The sequence below is a fragment of the Oncorhynchus masou genome, chromosome 5 (assembly GCF_036934945.1).
Source record: "Oncorhynchus masou masou isolate Uvic2021 chromosome 5, UVic_Omas_1.1, whole genome shotgun sequence".
In the NCBI taxonomy this organism is placed as follows: Eukaryota; Metazoa; Chordata; class Actinopteri; order Salmoniformes; family Salmonidae; genus Oncorhynchus; species Oncorhynchus masou.
Genome location: NC_088216.1, coordinates 86,101,528 through 86,118,269, shown reverse-complemented (window position 1 = coordinate 86,118,269; position 16,742 = coordinate 86,101,528). Strand labels below are relative to the sequence as shown.

The following is a 16,742-nucleotide window of genomic DNA, read 5'->3' as shown; positions in this document are numbered from 1 at the left end:
GTACCTGTTCCTAGATAGAGGACATCATACTGTAATGGTAGCTGTTCCTAGATAGAGGACATCATACTGTAATGGTAGCTGTTCCTAGATAGAGGACATCATACTGTAATGGTACCTGGTATCTGTTCCTAGATAGAGGACATCATACTGTAATGGTACCTGTTCCTAGATAGAGGACATCATACTGTAATGGTACCTGTTCCTAGATAGAGGACATCATACTGTAATGGTATCTGTTCCTCGATAGAGGACATCATACTGTAATGGTACCTGTTCCTAGATAGAGGACATCATACTGTAGTGGTGCCTGTTCCTAGATAGAGGACATCATACTGTAGTGGTGCCTGTTCCTAGATAGAGGACATCATACTGTAGTGGTGCCTGTTCCTAGATAGAAGACATCATACTGTAATGGTAACTGTTCCTAGATAGAGGACATCATACTGTAGTGGTGCCTGTTCCTAGATAGAGGATATCATACTGTAGTGGTGCCTGTTCCTAGATAGAGGACATCATACTGTAATGGTACCTGTTCCTAGATAGAGGACATCATACTGTAGTGGTGCCTGTTCCTAGATAGAGGACATCATACTGTAGTGGTGCCTGTTCCTAGATAGAAGACATCATACTGTAATGGTACCTGTTCCTAGATAGAGGACATCATACTGTAATGGTACCTGTTCCTAGATAGTGGACATCATACTGTAGTGGTACCTGGTATCTGTTCCTAGATAGAGGACATCATACTGTAATGGTACCTGTTCCTAGATAGAGGACATCATACTGTAATGGTACCTGGTACCTGTTCCTAGATAGAGGACATCATACTGTAATGGTACCTGTTCCTAGATAGAGGACATCATACTGTAATGGTACCTGTTCCTAGATAGAGGACATCATACTGTAATGGTATCTGTTCCTAGATAGAGGTCATCATACTGTAATGGTATTTGTTCCTAGATAGAGGACATCATACTGTAATGGTACCTGTTCCTAGATAGAGGACATCATACTGTAATGGTACCTGGTATCTGTTCCTAGATAGAGGACATCATACTGTAGTGGTACCTGGTATCTGTTCCTAGATAGAGGACATCATACTGTAATGGTACCTGGTATCTGTTCCTAGATAGAGGACATCATACTGTAATGGTACCTGTTCCTAGATAGAGGACATCATAATGTAATGGTACCTGGTACCTGTTCCTAGATAGAGGACATCATACTGTAATGGTACCTGGTATCTGTTCCTAGATAGAGGACATCATACTGTAATGGTACCTGTTCCGAGATAGAGGACATCATACTGTAATGGTACCTGGTACCTGTTCCTAGATAGAGGACATCATACTGTAATGGTACCTGGTATCTGTTCCTAGATAGAGGACATCATACTGTAATGGTATCTGTTCCTAGATAGAGGACATCATACTGTAATGGTACCTGGTATCTGTTCCTAGATAGAGGACATCATACTGTAATGGTACCTGTTCCTAGATAGAGGACATCATACTGTAATGGTACCTGTTCCTAGATAGAGGACATCATACTGTAATGGTACCTGGTACCTGTTCCTAGATAGAGGACATCATACTGTAGTGGTACCTGGTATCTGTTCCTAGATAGAGGACATCATACTGTAATGGTACCTGTTCCTAGATAGAGGACATCATACTGTAATGGTACCTGGTATCTGTTCCTAGATAGAGGACATCATACTGTAATGGTACCTGGTATCTGTTCCTAGATAGAGGACATCATACTGTAATGGTACCTGTTCCTAGATAGAGGACATCATACTGTAATGGTATCTGTTCCTAGATAGAGGACATCATACTGTAATGGTATCTGTTCCTAGATAGAGGACATCATACTGTAATGGTACCTGTTCCTAGATAGAGGACATCATACTGTAATGGTACCTGGTATCTGTTCATAGATAGAGGACATCATACTGTAATGGTACCTGGTATCTGTTCCTAGATAGAGGACATCATACTGTAATGGTACCTGTTCCTAGATAGAGGACATCATACTGTAATGGTACCTGGTACCTGTTCCTAGATAGAGGACATCATACTGTAATGGTACCTGGTATCTGTTCCTAGATAGAGGACATCATACTGTAATGGTACCTGTTCCTAGATAGAGGACATCATACTGTAATGGTACCTGGTACCTGTTCCTAGATAGAGGACATCATACTGTAGTGGTACCTGGTATCTGTTCCTAGATAGAGGACATCATACTCTAATGGTACCTGTTCCTAGATAGAGGACATCATATTGTAATGGTACCTGGTACCTGTTCCTAGATAGAGGACATCATACTGTAATGGTACCTGGTATCTGTTCCTAGATAGAGGACATCATACTGTAATGGTATCTGTTCCTAGATAGAGGACATCATACTGTAATGGTACCTGATATCTGTTCCTAGATAGAGGACATCATACTGTAATGGTATCTGTTCCTAGATAGAGGACATCATACTGTAATGGTATCTGTTCCTAGATAGAGGACATCATACTGTAATGGTGCCTGTTCCTAGATAGAGGACATCATACTGTAGTGGTGCCTGTTCCTAGATAGAGGACATCATACTGTAGTGGTGCCTGTTCCTAGATAGAGGACATCATACTGTAATGGTACCTGTTCCTAGATAGAGGACATCATACTGTAATGGTACCTGGTACCTGTTCCTAGATAGAGGGCATCATACTGTAGTGGTACCTGGTATCTGTTCCTAGATAGAGGACATCATACTGTAATGGTACCTGTTCCTAGATAGAGGACATCATACTGTAATGGTACCTGGTATCTGTTCCTAGATAGAGGACATCATACTGTAATGGTACCTGTTCCTAGATAGAGGACATCATACTGTAATGGTACCTGTTCCTAGATAGAGGACATCATACTGTAATGGTACCTGTTCCTAGATAGAGGACATCATACTGTAATGGTATCTGTTCCTAGATAGAGGACATCATACTGTAATGGTATCTGTTCCTAGATAGAGGACATCATACTGTAATGGTACCTGTTCCTAGATAGAGGACATCATACTGTAATGGTACCTGTTCCTAGATAGAGGACATCATACTGTAATGGTACCTGGTACCTGTTCCTAGATAGAGGACATCATACTGTAGTGGTACCTGGTATCTGTTCCTAGATAGAGGACATCATACTGTAATGGTACCTGTTCCTAGATAGAGGACATCATACTGTAATGGTACCTGGTATCTGTTCCTAGATAGAGGACATCATACTGTAGTGGTACCTGGTATCTGTTCCTAGATAGAGGACATCATACTGTAATGGTACCTGGTATCTGTTCCTAGATAGAGGACATCATACTGTAATGGTACCTGTTCCTAGATAGAGGACATCATACTGTAATGGTACCTGGTACCTGTTCCTAGATAGAGGACATCATACTGTAGTGGTACCTGGTATCTGTTCCTAGATAGAGGACATCATACTGTAATGGTACCTGTTCCTAGATAGAGGACATCATACTGTAATGGTACCTGGTACCTGTTCCTAGATAGAGGACATCATACTGTAATGGTACCTGGTATCTGTTCCTAGATAGAGGACATCATACTGTAATGGTATCTGTTCCTAGATAGAGGACATCATACTGTAATGGTACCTGATATCTGTTCCTAGATAGAGGACATCATACTGTAATGGTATCTGTTCCTAGATAGAGGACATCATACTGTAATGGTATCTGTTCCTAGATAGAGGACATCATACTGTAATGGTACCTGTTCCTAGATAGAGGACATCATACTGTAATGGTACCTGTTCCTAGATAGAGGACATCATACTGTAATGGTATCTGTTCCTAGATAGAGGACATCATACTGTAATGGTACCTGTTCCTAGATAGAGGACATCATACTGTAATGGTACCTGTTCCTAGATAGAGGACATCATACTGTAGTGGTGCCTGTTCCTAGATAGAGGACATCATACTGTAATGGTACCTGTTCCTAGATAGAGGACATCATACTGTAATGGTACCTGTTCCTAGATAGAGGACATCATACTGTAATGGTACCTGGTACCTGTTCCTAGATAGAGGACATCATACTGTAGTGGTACCTGGTATCTGTTCCTAGATAGAGGACATCATACTGTAATGGTACCTGTTCCTAGATAGAGGACATCATACTGTAATGGTACCTGGTATCTGTTCCTAGATAGAGGACATCATACTGTAATGGTACCTGGTATCTGTTCCTAGATAGAGGACATCATACTGTAATGGTACCTGTTCCTAGATAGAGGACATCATACTGTAATGGTATCTGTTCCTAGATAGAGGACATCATACTGTAATGGTATCTGTTCCTAGATAGAGGACATCATACTGTAATGGTACCTGTTCCTAGATAGAGGACATCATACTGTAATGGTACCTGGTATCTGTTCATAGATAGAGGACATCATACTGTAATGGTACCTGGTATCTGTTCCTAGATAGAGGACATCATACTGTAATGGTACCTGTTCCTAGATAGAGGACATCATACTGTAATGGTACCTGGTACCTGTTCCTAGATAGAGGACATCATACTGTAATGGTACCTGGTATCTGTTCCTAGATAGAGGACATCATACTGTAATGGTACCTGTTCCTAGATAGAGGACATCATACTGTAATGGTACCTGGTACCTGTTCCTAGATAGAGGACATCATACTGTAGTGGTACCTGGTATCTGTTCCTAGATAGAGGACATCATACTGTAATGGTACCTGTTCCTAGATAGAGGACATCATACTGTAATGGTACCTGGTACCTGTTCCTAGATAGAGGACATCATACTGTAATGGTACCTGGTATCTGTTCCTAGATAGAGGACATCATACTGTAATGGTATCTGTTCCTAGATAGAGGACATCATACTGTAATGGTACCTGATATCTGTTCCTAGATAGAGGACATCATACTGTAATGGTATCTGTTCCTAGATAGAGGACATCATACTGTAATGGTATCTGTTCCTAGATAGAGGACATCATACTGTAATGGTGCCTGTTCCTAGATAGAGGACATCATACTTTAGTGGTGCCTGTTCCTAGATAGAGGACATCATACTGTAGTGGTGCCTGTTCCTAGATAGAGGACATCATACTGTAATGGTACCTGTTCCTAGATAGAGGACATCATACTGTAATGGTACCTGGTACCTGTTCCTAGATAGAGGGCATCATACTGTAGTGGTACCTGGTATCTGTTCCTAGATAGAGGACATCATACTGTAATGGTACCTGTTCCTAGATAGAGGACATCATACTGTAATGGTACCTGGTATCTGTTCCTAGATAGAGGACATCATACTGTAATGGTACCTGTTCCTAGATAGAGGACATCATACTGTAATGGTACCTGTTCCTAGATAGAGGACATCATACTGTAATGGTACCTGTTCCTAGATAGAGGACATCATACTGTAATGGTATCTGTTCCTAGATAGAGGACATCATACTGTAATGGTATCTGTTCCTAGATAGAGGACATCATACTGTAATGGTACCTGTTCCTAGATAGAGGACATCATACTGTAATGGTACCTGTTCCTAGATAGAGGACATCATACTGTAATGGTACCTGGTACCTGTTCCTAGATAGAGGACATCATACTGTAGTGGTACCTGGTATCTGTTCCTAGATAGAGGACATCATACTGTAATGGTACCTGTTCCTAGATAGAGGACATCATACTGTAATGGTACCTGGTATCTGTTCCTAGATAGAGGACATCATACTGTAGTGGTACCTGGTATCTGTTCCTAGATAGAGGACATCATACTGTAATGGTACCTGGTATCTGTTCCTAGATAGAGGACATCATACTGTAATGGTACCTGTTCCTAGATAGAGGACATCATACTGTAATGGTACCTGGTATCTGTTCCTAGATAGAGGACATCATACTGTAATGGTATCTGTTCCTAGATAGAGGACATCATACTGTAATGGTACCTGATATCTGTTCCTAGATAGAGGACATCATACTGTAATGGTATCTGTTCCTAGATAGAGGACATCATACTGTAATGGTATCTGTTCCTAGATAGAGGACATCATACTGTAATGGTGCCTGTTCCTAGATAGAGGACATCATACTTTAGTGGTGCCTGTTCCTAGATAGAGGACATCATACTGTAGTGGTGCCTGTTCCTAGATAGAGGACATCATACTGTAATGGTACCTGTTCCTAGATAGAGGACATCATACTGTAATGGTACCTGGTACCTGTTCCTAGATAGAGGGCATCATACTGTAGTGGTACCTGGTATCTGTTCCTAGATAGAGGACATCATACTGTAATGGTACCTGTTCCTAGATAGAGGACATCATACTGTAATGGTACCTGGTATCTGTTCCTAGATAGAGGACATCATACTGTAATGGTACCTGTTCCTAGATAGAGGACATCATACTGTAATGGTACCTGTTCCTAGATAGAGGACATCATACTGTAATGGTACCTGTTCCTAGATAGAGGACATCATACTGTAATGGTATCTGTTCCTAGATAGAGGACATCATACTGTAATGGTATCTGTTCCTAGATAGAGGACATCATACTGTAATGGTACCTGTTCCTAGATAGAGGACATCATACTGTAATGGTACCTGTTCCTAGATAGAGGACATCATACTGTAATGGTACCTGGTACCTGTTCCTAGATAGAGGACATCATACTGTAGTGGTACCTGGTATCTGTTCCTAGATAGAGGACATCATACTGTAATGGTACCTGTTCCTAGATAGAGGACATCATACTGTAATGGTACCTGGTATCTGTTCCTAGATAGAGGACATCATACTGTAATGGTACCTGGTATCTGTTCCTAGATAGAGGACATCATACTGTAGTGGTACCTGGTATCTGTTCCTAGATAGAGGACATCATACTGTAATGGTACCTGTTCCTAGATAGAGGACATCATACTGTAATGGTACCTGTTCCTAGATAGAGGACATCATACTGTAATGGTACCTGGTATCTGTTCCTAGATAGAGGACATCATACTGTAATGGTATCTGTTCCTAGATAGAGGACATCATACTGTAATGGTACCTGTTCCTAGATAGAGGACATCATACTGTAATGGTACCTGGTACCTGTTCCTAGATAGAGGACATCATACTGTAGTGGTACCTGGTATCTGTTCCTAGATAGAGGACATCATACTGTAATGGTACCTGTTCCTAGATAGAGGACATCATACTGTAATGGTACCTGGTACCTGTTCCTAGATAGAGGACATCATACTGTAATGGTACCTGGTATCTGTTCCTAGATAGAGGACATCATACTGTAATGGTATCTGTTCCTAGATAGAGGACATCATACTGTAATGGTACCTGATATCTGTTCCTAGATAGAGGACATCATACTGTAATGGTATCTGTTCCTAGATAGAGGACATCATACTGTAATGGTATCTGTTCCTAGATAGAGGACATCATACTGTAATGGTACCTGTTCCTAGATAGAGGACATCATACTGTAATGGTACCTGTTCCTAGATAGAGGACATCATACTGTAATGGTATCTGTTCCTAGATAGAGGACATCATACTGTAATGGTACCTGTTCCTAGATAGAGGACATCATACTGTAATGGTACCTGTTCCTAGATAGAGGACATCATACTGTAATGGTACCTGTTCCTAGATAGAGGACATCATACTGTAATGGTATCTGTTCCTAGATAGAGGACATCATACTGTAATGGTACCTGTTCCTAGATAGAGGACATCATACTGTAATGGTACCTGTTCCTAGATAGAGGACATCATACTGTAATGGTACCTGATATCTGTTCCTAGATAGAGGACATCATACTGTAATGGTATCTGTTCCTAGATAGAGGACATCATACTGTAATGGTATCTGTTCCTAGATAGAGGACATCATACTGTAATGGTGCCTGTTCCTAGATAGAGGACTTCATACTGTTCATCCTCGGCATCCACTCTTTCCACTACCTTGCTGCGTAGGGTGTAGGGCACGTTTACTACCCTGCGTAGGGTGTAGGGCACGTTTACTACCCTGCGTAAGGTGTAGGGCACGTTTACTACCCTGCGTAGGGTGTAGGGCACGTTTACTACCCTGCGTAGGGTGTAGGGCACGTTTACTACCCTGCGTAGGGTGTAGGGCACGTTACTACCCTGCGCAGGGTGTAGGGCACGTTTACTACCCTGCGTAGGGTGTAGGGCACGTTTACTACCCTGCGTAGGGTGTAGGGCACGTTTACTACCCTGCGTAGGGTGTAGGGCACGTTTACTACCCTGCGTAGGGTGTAGGGCACGTTACTACCCTGCGTAGGGTGTAGGGCACGTTTACTACCCTGCGTAGGGTGTAGGGCACGTTTACTACCCTGCGTAGGGTGTAGGGCACGTTTACTACCCTACGTAGGGTGTAGGGCACGTTTACTACCCTGCGTAGGGTGTAGGGCACGTTTACTACCCTGTGTAGGGTGTAGAGGGCACGTTTACTACCCTGCGTAGGGTGTAGGGCACGTTTACTACCCTGCGTAGGGTGTAGGGCACGTTTACTACCCTGCGTAGGGTGTAGGGCACGTTTACTACCCTGCGTAGGGTGTAGGGCACGTTTACTACCCTGCGTAGGGTGTAGGGCACGTTTACTACCCTGCGTAGGGTGTAGGGCACGTTACTACCCTGCATAGGGTGTAGGGCACGTTTACTACCCTGCGTAGGGTGTAGGGCACGTTTACTACCCTGCGTAGGGTGTAGGGCACGTTTACTACCCTGCGTAGGGTGTAGGGCACGTTTACTACCCTGCGTAGGGTGTAGGGCACGTTTACTACCCTGCGTAGGGTGCAGGGCACATTGACCCACTCTCTTACCGATAATTATTACATTATCTCACTGATAGATATAGATATGTACTATAATTATTACATTATATTACTGATATATATATATATATATATATATACCTTGGGGCAAAAAAGTATTTCGTCAGCCACCTATTGTGCAAGTTCTCCCACTTTAAAAGTATATATATATACACTATAATTATTACATTATATTATAGATAGCTGTATATACTATAATTAGTACATTATCTTACTGATAGCCTCATACTATAAGGTTTACTCTCTTACCTGTGCCCAGGTGTAGTACATCATACTGTCCATCCCAGCGTCCACCCTATCCACCACTAACTTTCTCAGGGTGTAGGATACGTTGACCAGGGTAAAGACCGGGCGGCGGCTGACCGGTAGGATGGGTTCCCACATCAGATGATGACCCCTCATGAAACTCACTACGTCATCAGGGAAGTCACGGGTAGACTTGTGGAGGGGGTCGTAGGTCACACTGGGACACTGGGGAGGAGGATATACAGAACACAACAAGTTGTTATATTATTTAGACCATGTGATATAATTTATTACAGGGGCAAATTGCAGTTTCTACATCAATTTTCTAAAACTTAGTAGTTAATGATACACTATATATACAAACATATGTGGACACCCCTTCAAATTAGTGGATTTGGCTATTTCAGCAACACCCGTTGCTGACAGGTAGTATAGAAATCGAGCACACAGCCGTGCAATCTCCACAGACAAACATTAGCATTGGTTCGCAAAACTACCTCTGACTTCCTTCATACTGGATGTAGAGACATACAAATTGGATCCTTGAGTTCATCTGACTCTGGGGATGAAGATACATGGACAGGGTATGGTAGTAGGTGACAGGTGCACCTTTTTTAAAATTGTACCTTTATTTAACTCGGCAAGTCAGTTAAGAACAAATTCTTATTTTCAATGACGGCCTAGGAACAGTGGATTAACTGCTTGTTCATGGGCAGCACGACAGATTTGTACCTTGTCAGCTCGGGGTTTGAACTTGCAACCTTCCGGTTACTAGTCCAACGCTCTAACCACTAGGCTACCTTGCCGCCCCTGCTGTTTGTGTCAAGAACTGCAACGCTGCTGGGTTTTCCCGTGTGTATCAAAAATGGTCCCCCCCCACCCAAAGGACATCCAGCAAACTCAACACAACTGTGGGAAGCATTGGAGTCAACATGGGCCAGCATCCCTGTGGAACGCGTTCCTAATGTTTTGTTCACTCAGTCTACGTGTATTAAAAAACAGAAAAATATAGTTTTTGACAGCATTGGGTCTTTAAGTTATCAGAGATTATGTAATTTCCCACCTATCGTACTGAAAGCATTATACTGATGTAGAGAGTGTAGGCCTTAGTGCCGGATATGACAAGCGTGAGTACCATTGTGGAAGTATGGGCAGCAGGTAGCCTAGTGGTTAGAGTGTTGGGCCAGTAACCAGCAGGTAGCCTAGTGGTCAGAGTGTTGGGCCAGTAACCAGCAGGTAGCCTAATGGTCAGAGTGTTGGGCCAATAACCAGCAGGTAGCCTAGTGGTCAGAGTGTTGGGCCAGTAACCAGCAGGTAGCCTAGTGGTTATAGTGTTGGGACAGTAACCAGCAGGTAGCCTCGTGGTTAGAGTGTTGGGCCAGTAACCAGCAGGTAGCCTAGTGGTTATAGTGTTGGGCCAGTAACCAGCAGGTAGCCTAGTGGTCAGAGTGTTGGGCCAGTAACCAGGAGGTAGCCTAGTGGTCAGAGTGTTGGACCAGTAACCAGCAGGTAGCCTAGTGGTTAGAGTGTTGGGCCAGTAACTGAAAGGTTGCTGGATTGCATCTCTGAGCTGACAAGGTAAAAATCAGTTGAACAAGGCACTGTTTCCCGGTAGGCCGTCATTGTAAATAATAATTTGTTCTTAACTGACTTGCGTAGTTAAATAAATAAAAAAATGCTGTTTATCTCCTTTTAAATGTGGCTGCTATTACTCCATATCTCTGTGGGCTGTTCAGTGACTAATCAGGGGTTTTAACGAAACCAGACGATGTGATGCCGTTCAGTGACTCTAATCAGGGGTTGTAACTAAACCGGGTTTCACTTCAGTTTTAATCATGTAACCACAAAACACTGACATCCCTGACCCTAACGATAATCAACCACATTCAAGGAGCTATATGTGTGTGTGGTAATCTAGCACATTCAAGGAGCCGCTCCCCTGCCTGTAGTGTTCTCTAACGGGGACAGACAGAGCACTACAACATCATAAACATTCCCCTGAAGTCTTTGGCTGACAAGGTCCGCAGCTAGCTCCCAACAGCTCTATCATCTTATTTTAATCAACACATGTTGTCTGTCTTTCTGACTGCCTGCCTGGCTAGCAATCTGTCTGTTTATCTTTTTTAATAAATACTGTACATAAGCTGTTTACATTTTTTATTCAAAACAACTTAGGTGCATACATGTTTGGTGACACCAGTGAGAATCAAATCCATGATCCTGCTGTTGCAAACGCCATACTCTACCAACTGAGCCACACAGGACTTTCTGCATGTCTGTCTGTCTGTCTTCCTGTCTGTTTGACACTGCTTCCCTATCTTTCCGTCCTCAGACAGTCCCTACTGAGAACTCACAGTGCCAGGTCGTGGATATGGGATCCTCCCCTTGTACTCCACCCAGCGGTAGTCGGGCCCTTCCTTGTGGGCGAACGGACCGTTGAAGGCTGCCCTGATAGAGGCCATGGAGTAGACACACACTGCTGAGCCTCTGAAGACAGAACTAGGGGAGAGAACAGAGAGGGGGAGAAGAGAGAGAGTAGAGAGGAAGGAGAGGAGAGGAGAGAGGAGGGTGGAGAAGAGAAAGAGGAGAGAGGAGGGTGGAGAAGAGAGGAGGGTGGAGAAGAGAGGAGAGAGGAGGGTGGAGAAGAGAGATAGAGGAGGGTGGAGAAGAGAGATAGAGGAGGGTGGAGAAGAGAGGAGGGCGGAGAAGAGAGAGAGAAAGAGGAGGGTGGAGAAGAGAGAGAGGAGAGAGGAGGGTGGAGAAGAAAGAGAGGAGAGAGGAGGGTGGAGAAGAGAGAGGAGAGAGGAGAAGAGGAGGGTGGAGAAGAGACAGAGTTGAAGAGAGGAGGGGGCGGAGAAGAGAGGGAGAAAGAGGATGGTGGAGAAGAGAGAGGAGAGAGGAGGGTGGGAGAAGAGAGGAGGGTGGAGAAGAGAGGGAGAGAGGAGGGTGGAGAAGGGTGGAGACAGAGAGTTGAAAGAGAGGAGGGTGGTGAAGAGAGAGAGGAGAGAGGAGGGTGGAGAAGAGGGTGGAGAAGAAAGAGAGAGGAGGGTGTAGGGTGGAGAAGGGAAGTGAGTGTTAACGTGGATCCGTTGGGCTACAATAGCACAACCAGCCGAGTCTCTACAACCGTGACCCCTGTATAACCCCTGACCCCTGGGGGTCACTGCAGCACTGGGAAGGCGTGTGCACATACTGGTGGTGGGAGTGTACACGTGAAGGAAGAGGAAAACATCCATTTAACATCCTCTCAACTTTCTATTATCTTTTCTGGTGTTTCTCACCGAGAAGATGAAAAGCTGGTTCTGAATGTACTTTTCTACTCAGACCAAATATTCAGTTATCAAATCATTTAACACATTTGTCTAATTCAACCATACTCTGTAATTTTGAATCATAATCTCGTGTTTTGTTGAGTTAAAAAACCCAAACTCACCTGGAGGTGGAGAACACTCCATAGATGATGGGGTTCTGGGAGTCTTTGGTCTCCAGCATGAAGACGTCCTCTGAAACACACACACACAGTGGGGAAACACAAATCATTGAAATGGAGATCGTCGAAACGGAGATCGTCGAAACGGAGATCGTCGAAACGGAGATCGTCGAAACGGAGATCATGGAAACAGAGATCATTGAAAAAACGAAGACCTTATTAGGCAAACATAACGATGTATACTCCTTTCAAGGTTATGGTACCAGTAGGCATGGTTAATTATACTGAAATGTTGGCAATCAAAATTAGAAAGTGAAACGTTGCAGCCTAACAGAGTGCACTCATTTGTTGGTACATTAAACATCAACTCAGCCGGGCAGTGTGTAAATTAAAAACATACCTAGCTCGTCAAATTGTGTGTCCAGTCCAGCTGGTCCTGGTACAGAACACACCAGACGGGCCTTGAGGAAGGTACTCCAACGGTTGATCAGACTCCTCTTTCCTCCTACGTCATTCTAACGGGACACACAGAGGAGATCGGACATGAAACCAACACCTACATCACTTTCAATTAGGTGCTTTTAGTCTCGCTAATATCAGTCAAGTCAGTCACTGTAGGCTCTGTTACTGTAGGATCTATTACTGTAGGATCTATTACTGTAGGATCTATTACTGTAGGATCTGCTGTTACTGTAGGATCCATTACTGTTGGATCCATTACTGTAGGATCTATTGCTGTAGGCTCTGCTGTTACTGTTGGATCTATTACCGTAGGATCTATTACTGTAGGATCTGCTGTTACTGTAGGATATATTACTGTTGGATCTATGACTGTAGGATATATGACTGTAGGATCTATTACTGTAGGATCTATTACTGTAGGATCTATTAGGATTGTAGGATATATGACTGTAGGATCTGCTGTTACTGTAGGATCTATTACTGTAGGATCTATTACTGTAGGATCTATTACTGTCGGATCTATTACTGTAGGATATATGACTGTAGGATCTGCTGTTACTGTTGGATCTATTACTGTAGGATCTATTACTGTAGGATCTATTACTGTCGGATCTATTACTGTCGGATCTATTACTGTAGGATATATGACTGTAGGATCTGCTGTTACTGTTGGATCCATTACTGTAGGATCTATTACTGTCGGATCTATTACTGTAGGATATATGACTGTAGGATCTATTACTGTAGGATCTATTACTGTCGGATCTATTACTGTAGGATCTATTACTGTCGGATATATGACTGTAGGATCTATTACTGTAGGATCTATTACTGTCGGATCTATTATTGTAGGATATATGACTGTAGGATCTGCTGTTACTGTAGGATCTATTACTGTCGGATATATTACTGTAGGATCTATTACTGTAGGATCTGCTGTTACTGTAGGATCTATTACTGTTGGATCTATTACTGTAGGATCTATTACTGTAGGATCTATTACTGTCGGATCTATTACTGTAGGATCTATTACTGTTGGATCTATTACTGTAGGATCTATTACTGTAGGATCTATTACTGTAGGATCTATTACTGTTGGATCCTCTGTTAAGCCCTTTGTGATAATATTGTAGTGAATTCGGGGGTAGCCCCAACCGTTACGCCAAGAGGTCTGAGAACTCAAGGTGAGGTGGTTAGGTGTTGGGACAAATTCCCTACGGTATATATCTGTTCTCCATATCCGGGATATGTACAGTAGTCCCAACAGGGACTTAAACCTGCGACTGTCAAGCCAACACCTTAACCGTTACGCCAAGAGGTCTGAAAACTCAAGGTGAGGTCGCTAGGTGTTGGGCTAAAGTTGCTACAGTATCTCTCCTCCATATGGTCATATCATCGCCCTCACCTTGCAGACGCGTGCCACTCTGTTGTAAACCCTCTTGTCCCACTGGCTGGACTCTACAGCTGTCTCCTTGAAGAAGATATAGACTTTGTCATCGTCCACACTGTGTGTGTCTGGGATAGAGAAGGAACCCACAAACTCTGGCTCTGCGTGGACGGAAACAAATTATATCACGATGAGGACGTAAACTTCTACTCATTAGCTCACTGCAGTCTTGGAGGTTTGTTTTCTCAGTGTGTATATAGTGTTGTTTGCTGCTGTACACAGAGGTACAGAATATAGCTGTCTCACCATTGAGCCAGTGGTCCTGGTAGACCTCAGTGCGTACATAGTGTTGTTTGCTGCTGTGCACAGAGGTACGGAATATAGCTGTCTCACCATTGAGCCAGTGGTCCTGGTAGGCCTCAGTGCGTATATAGTGTTGTTTGCTGCTGTACACAGAGGTACGGAATATAGCTGTCTCACCATTGAGCCAGTGGTCCTGGTAGGCCTCAGTGCGTATATAGTGTTGTTTGCTGCTGTACACAGAGGTACGGAATATAGCTGTCTCACCATTGAGCCAGTGGTCCTGGTAGGCCTCAGTGCGTATATAGTGTTGTTTGCTGCTGTACACAGAGGTACGGAATATAGCTGTGTTGGTGCCCATAAAATCCACGGATGTCCCAGCATACAAATCTCCATCTAGAGGTGAAATAGGGAAGGGGTCGACGTAGTAAAACACAAATACATAAACTCATTAAAAAAAAAACGTCCTCTGACTGTCAACTGGTGGTTGTCGGACACGTGAATGAACAAATCGCATGAAATAAAATTGAATCACATGAAAGAAAAATAAGAAACATCTGTCACATGACTCAGACACATGGTTTCTCAACATTTGACATGTGATATTCTAAGTTTCACGCTTTAGTAAACGGGCAGGACTAGAACCTGGGTGTTACGGATACAGTTATCCTGTGTGTGTATCCTGTGTGTGTGTTTCTTTTCTCTCCTTCTCCCCTCTCAGGTGAAAATCATCACTCCCCAATCAGTCAACAATCAATCATCAATCAGAAGACACACCTCCTCATATTTCCTAAACCTATCACAGTTCCTTCCCCATGGTTTAAAAACCCCATCATTTGTTTGTTCTAGAGCTCAGCTCAGCTCAATCTCTCTGTAAATGCTTGGCTACACTCATATATATATATATATATATATATATATATATATATATATATATATATATATATGGGAAAAATCTCACCAGTTTTTCCACAATTCATCTATACCTCAAAATGAGCAGAATACTTAACACAGTTTAATTAAACATGTTATCTCTAGGCTTTTGAAAATTTCACGGACCAACGTAGGAAACATAGAGACGTGCGCCTGCAGCAGTAACCTCTGAATGTCTCTCCCGGGTGGCAGAGCTAAGTATACCTGTAGATGTATGTGATTGCAACACCAGGGAGGACTGCAATAATAATGATAATGGAAGGCTTGTTTATTTTTTACACACTTGAATTATTACACAGGTAGGCTTAGTAAACTTATTACAGACGGGCAATACAGACATTGCTACTGAAACATGTTTACTCCACATTTTCACATGTGAGGAGAAAAACACTATTTCATCCCCACGTGTGAACTTACAATTACATACGTCAACGCGAAAGTTACACCTGTGAAGTTTTCTTACATGTGAAACTGCAAATGGGGTTTTCACATGTGAAGTGAAAACATGTTATTCTCCTCACATGTGAAAAGGTGGTGTTAACATGTGAACGCTAAATTAAATACTGTTCATGATAAAACAGGGTCTCACGTGTGAAATGTAAGATCAACATGTGAAACTGCAAATGTCATGTTTTTTTTTTTGTTTTTTGTTGTTAAAGGTACAGCATGTGTCACAGTCAGCGTTGACAGTTGTGGAAGTCATTTTGGATTTAAGGGGTCTCTATTTCATGGCCATATTTTACTATATCACATGACTTACCGGTGAGCCTGGCGGTGAAGGGCTCCCGTGGACTAAAGGGACATTTCCCCCGGCCAGACTCCACAGCATGGCTCAGCAGGCGGAACGCTGGCTCCTAGGACACACAGAGAACCACCTCAACCTCCACAGTAACATTTATTAAGCTTCCTCAACATCAGAGAACCATCTCGACCTCCACAGTAACATTTATTAAGCTTCCTCAACATCAGAGAACCGTCTCGACCTCCACAGTAACATTTATTAAGCTTCCTCAACATCAGAGAACCGTCTCGACCTACACAGTAACATTTATTAAGCTTCCTCAACA

General features: G+C 43.0%; 1 protein-coding gene and 1 long non-coding RNA gene across 2 annotated transcripts in view; one reads left to right on the top strand and one right to left on the bottom strand.

The window, feature by feature from the left end:
- The window catches only part of LOC135528130 (uncharacterized), a 214,066-nt gene that overhangs the window by 64,198 nt on the left and 133,126 nt on the right, over positions 1 to 16,742 (top strand). The gene's annotated exons all lie outside the window — the stretch shown is intronic.
- LOC135528125 (semaphorin-3D-like) overlaps positions 1 to 16,742 on the bottom strand; it is a 97,804-nt gene that overhangs the window by 12,283 nt on the left and 68,779 nt on the right. The window contains exons 5-11 of the mRNA XM_064956966.1: positions 16,436 to 16,529; positions 14,836 to 15,138; positions 14,461 to 14,603; positions 12,994 to 13,108; positions 12,597 to 12,666; positions 11,518 to 11,662; positions 9,167 to 9,388 (exon numbers count right to left, since the gene is read on the bottom strand). Coding sequence (XP_064813038.1) covers positions 9,167 to 9,388; positions 11,518 to 11,662; positions 12,597 to 12,666; positions 12,994 to 13,108; positions 14,461 to 14,603; positions 14,836 to 15,138; positions 16,436 to 16,529 — 1,092 coding nt within the window. The remainder of the gene's footprint in view (positions 1 to 9,166; positions 9,389 to 11,517; positions 11,663 to 12,596; positions 12,667 to 12,993; positions 13,109 to 14,460; positions 14,604 to 14,835; positions 15,139 to 16,435; positions 16,530 to 16,742) is intronic.